At 39.4% G+C, this 4,602-nt stretch overlaps 1 protein-coding gene across 1 annotated transcript; it reads right to left on the reverse strand.

Moving 5' to 3' along the window:
* Positions 1–1,562: 1,562 nt before the first annotated feature.
* LOC123244398 (dynein axonemal assembly factor 5-like) lies at positions 1,563–4,208 on the reverse strand. Its single transcript, XM_044672869.1, is given in 3 exon segments — positions 1,563–2,637; positions 2,639–3,827; positions 3,830–4,208. Coding segments are annotated over 3 exon segments (2,547 nt in total). The 3' UTR covers positions 1,563–1,658.
* Positions 4,209–4,602: the final 394 nt, after the last annotated feature.

Consider the following 4,602-nt stretch of genomic DNA (forward strand, 5'->3'; position numbering starts at 1 on the left):
ATGACTTTAGGGAGAATGAGTCTCTGTAAGAAGAAGAGTAATTGGATGAAGGAAAGACAAAATTTCCAAATAAAGAAAGTACTTGCATAAAGAAGAAACAAAAGAAAAAAGAAAAAAACAAGAAAAAAACCCTTATCTTTATTGATACTAAGGCAGAAGAGTGATAAGGGCTAGGCAATTGGTCAATTGAAAAACAAAACCAAAGAAACATTGTAAAAAAATCCAAAAAACATAATGAGATAGTCATCAGAGGAGGGCAAGGAAAGAATGGCTAAAAAGAGTTATTAGATGCATAGACAGAAATAATTGCCAAAGAGTCCAATATTGACTATTGCCATATTTTGTCATCCATTCATAATTCAACAGTCCAAGCTCTTTTCCTCATTGGATAAATCAAATGTCTGGAGTGTTTTATAGAATACACCATTAATATATATTGGGTTTTTAAAAGCCTTGCAAAGATAATTTAAATAAACTATTTCACAATCACCTAGCAGATATAAAATAAAAAATGGAAGATCCTTGATTCTTTAGTTCCGAGGATGTGCTGATTCTTCACTATTATAATTATTTTCAGTCATTTGCTATCTTTTTATGATGTTATTTTCAGATACAGAACCATTACCAAAGATTGGGATTACAGCTAAAAATAATATTTCTTGATAGGATCAATTAGCGAGACAAGATTGTAGATCCAAAGTTTGCTCAGTGATCAGTAGTCAGAGAATGAGAGCCTTTTCATTTGTATTATACAATAGCTCTAAGGAAACTCTATAAGGAAATTTTTATATCTTAAAAATGAGGATAATGAAGTTACTTAGACTCTGAAGTTCTCCACTGTATAATATTGGAGACACTGACATTTTTTTTTTTAGCTTTAAAAATAAAAGATATTTATTTATTTTTTATTTTTTATAAGAAAGCAACTAAAATTATATCTTATCCTTTATTTAACACTTCAACACTGTCGATCTAAACATTAATTTTTTCTTCAAAAATGACTGTTTGCATATTAAATTATAATCTGTTGAAAATGGTGAACATTTTACTTGTGACAATTCTCTGATATAAAAGTATTTTTAAAAGTGTGTGGCCTTAACTATTAGTTACATGACACAGAACCTAAGAAATAGCTACAAATCTTCTTGGTTTTGCTACTTTATTAAATTACTGGAATAGAAAATTAATTATAATTAGACTCCTGGTCATTTAAATCTAATCAGCATGATAGTATTATCTCACATATGCATCCAATGCATATTAACATAAAAATAATGTTGGTTTTACTGTCAGTGTGGATAACTGCATTTAATTTTAATTTCAAATTACCCAGAGACTAAAAGTCCTGTGAATAAACTGTATAAATTATACCTGAGTACAGAATCAGCTTAATGGACATTAGTATTGCTTTTAAAGATTATTAAGAAGTTCACAGGAGAATGTGTTTTCCTAGAGTACTGTATGTGCAAAAAAAGAGAGAGAGAACATACTTTTTTTTTTAACACTATAATTTCTTGCTTTCTCTGGATTGTTAATAAAAAAATAGCTCTGCTTATAGAATTAAGTACCTTCAACTAATGTCCAAAAAAAGGAGAAATCTGACACTAACCTACAATTCAAAAAATTGCAATAAATCCATTATTTCTAGAATCTTGCATTTAGAGGACACTTCTAGTTGACTGGATGTGTTGCAAAAGCTGTTCACAATAAACTAGAGATCGGTGTTTGTATTTAACAGCTTCAACTTCTTCCATGAGTATGTTTGGGAATAGAATACTTCCTTCCTTTAAAACTCCTAATACTGCATCCTGAATGGTACTATCTGGGTCATCAAGGTGGACCAACAGTTCTTTGTAAAGAAATTGCATATTGCTTTTTAAATAGGATTTCTCATCATCATTTTTGATACATTTAAGCAAGCTAATTAAGGAACTTGTAGCTGCAATTCGTACTTCATTTGAAGAGTCATCCAGACGTTTCAAGAGTTCTGGATAAATCTTGATGAATTTATCTGGATCAATTGTGTCAGTACAGGCCTTTAAAAATATGTTAATAATACGGCATGACATTAATCGAGTCATTTTAGAATCTTCTTCCAGTGTATTAATAATTTGAGGCATCAATACTTCTTGTATTTCCATTATCTGTTTTGATGAAAGTATCTCACTGTGAATAAGAGCCCAAAGGCACGATACAGCTGTAGTGCGAATGGCACCTGCAGTTCTTCCAGCATGCCACTCCAGATTAGGAACCAATATGTCTTTTATCACTGTCTCAAGGTAGTCATGAAACTCCTGGTGTGCATTCACAGTATCTTTTGCTTTTAGAAGCACTTGCGAAAAGACTGTGAAGAGTTTTAGGCGCATTTGTGGATCTTTGGTTGGTTGAAGACATGTCTTAATGATAGGAATGAAGTAATTAAGAGCTTTACCTAATACAGGACCTGAATGAATGACAACTACTTCAAACTGTAGTAATTCCACTGAATGACAGTTTCAGTCCTGATGTGATAAAGTGAGCCATTCCATAAGGTGGTCCATATGCTTTTGATAGAGATCCAGGGTCCCATCATATTTCTGCATCTGAGCTAATAAGTTCATTGTCTCCTGAACCTTTTCAGAAATGCCTGCAGCACCTCACTGTCACCAGAACTTCCATGAGCTGCAAACTTGATTCTTTGCAATCTTCCTGACCCACCTGGATTAATGCTTGTACACAACAAAGCAACTGCTCCATATAATGGCTATCTTCAGAGCCTTGACAAATCTGCGTCTGTGACAGGAAGCTGGCAATGTTATTTAGATGAGGTTTAAGGGATTGTCTTGAACAGCCTCTAGTAACTGCAGCCAAGACCATAAGACAAGATGGACGAATTGATTTTTTCAGTGCTGGGAAGATTAACTTCAGAAACACCTCAGGGTTGACAAATGTTCCAACCAATTCTGCTGATTTTATACAATTGCTAACCACAGACTTTTCGTCATCTGAGCAGGCCTGGTAGAGGGTTCTGAGCACCACTTCTAAGTGCTGGGTAATGTGATCTTCTGCATGGAGTAATAATACAGCCAGCAGCTGAGCTGATTTTACTCTGTTTCCTACAACCCAATCTGTTATATCATTACAGATGGCTGGGAGAATTTTGGAGAGGTTTCTGAAAATAAGTTCCCGACATCCCAATACTGGACGAGTCACTCCTTTAGGGTAATGAGATGGTGGGGGAGAAGCAAAATCAAGCTTATCCTTCAGATCATCCTCATTTTCTTTTTGCCACTGTAGGCCTATCTTCTCCCAGAGGCTGACAGCCAACTCCGTGACTTCAGGTATTTCATCATCAAAGCTGCTTAATAATAATGGAATTAGCTTATGAAAGAATGAATATCTGTCTCTTAAATGTAATAGCCAGTTTCCAACAACAGAGGTCACAGCATATCGAACCTGGGAGACATCATCAAATAGCCTTTGTGCAAAATGAGAAATAACATCATCCACTGACTTGGCATTCCCAAACTGTATCACCAACCCCGTGGCCTGAATCACAGCCACTCGGACCTTGGAGTGCTGGTGAGAAATCGTTTGCATGAGAGGAGCGATTAAAGACTCTGACTGCATATGGAAATGATCTGGGATGCTCTGCGGGTAGTCCCCCGCGAGTTTGCAGCTCTCCCTCTTGACATCCGGGAAGGGGTCCACGATGGTCTTCTGCAGGATGCGCACCATCTCGTCCAGGTACGGGGCCAGGCCGCGGCCACACAGCTGAACCACGAGGCTCAGCAGCTCCACCAGCGCCAGGCGCAGCTCCTCGCAGGGTTCCACCAGCTGCCCGGAGCTAGGCCGGCCAGGCGCTGCGTGAGAGCGGGAATGAGCTGCGGCAGCGCGTCCTGGGGCCGGGCCCCGTGGCTCAGACCCAGGCGGAGGAGCTGCACGGCCAGGGCCCGGCACTTCTCAGCCGGGTCTCCCAGGCACCGGAGCAGGCGTGACAGCAGCAAGCGGCCAAAGAGCTCCTGGAAGTCGGCACTGGGAGGCAGCGGGGCTCCTTCTTCGAGCTCACGCTGAAGACCCTCCAGGGCCCGGCGCCGGCTCAACTTGCTCTCGGCTTCTAAGCCCGGCAGCAGGCGGCTCACCGCCTGACTCAGCTCCTGAGCCGGGCGCCTATCCCCGGAGGCGCCGGGACCCTCAAGCACACGGGCCTCGGTCACCAACGCCGCCATGGCTTCTGCGTTGTTCGTTCGACACTGACATTTTTTAAAAAACTCTACAACTCAATATACATTTATTTAATGTATTAAGAACCTGTTACACAGCTAGGTAGTATGAATAACCATGAAATGGTTCCATATTTCAAGTCCCACATTGCTCTGGAACCTATTATCCTATTTTACCTAATTATAACTTTGAATAATATAATTATGCATATAGGCAGCCATATCAGGGGATTCATAATAGCTGTATTTAAAGCATTATTCTAGGTGCTAGAGATAGAAGGGCAAATATCCATATAGTCCTTGCCTTCAAGGAACTCTTGGGGTTGATCCAACATGTACAGAGACAAGTAAACAGAAGTTGAAGAAGATGAGGGCAATGACAACTATTGGCATCAGGGAA

This window comes from Gracilinanus agilis, chromosome 4, assembly GCF_016433145.1.
Source record: "Gracilinanus agilis isolate LMUSP501 chromosome 4, AgileGrace, whole genome shotgun sequence".
NCBI classification, from domain to species: domain Eukaryota; kingdom Metazoa; phylum Chordata; class Mammalia; order Didelphimorphia; family Didelphidae; genus Gracilinanus; species Gracilinanus agilis.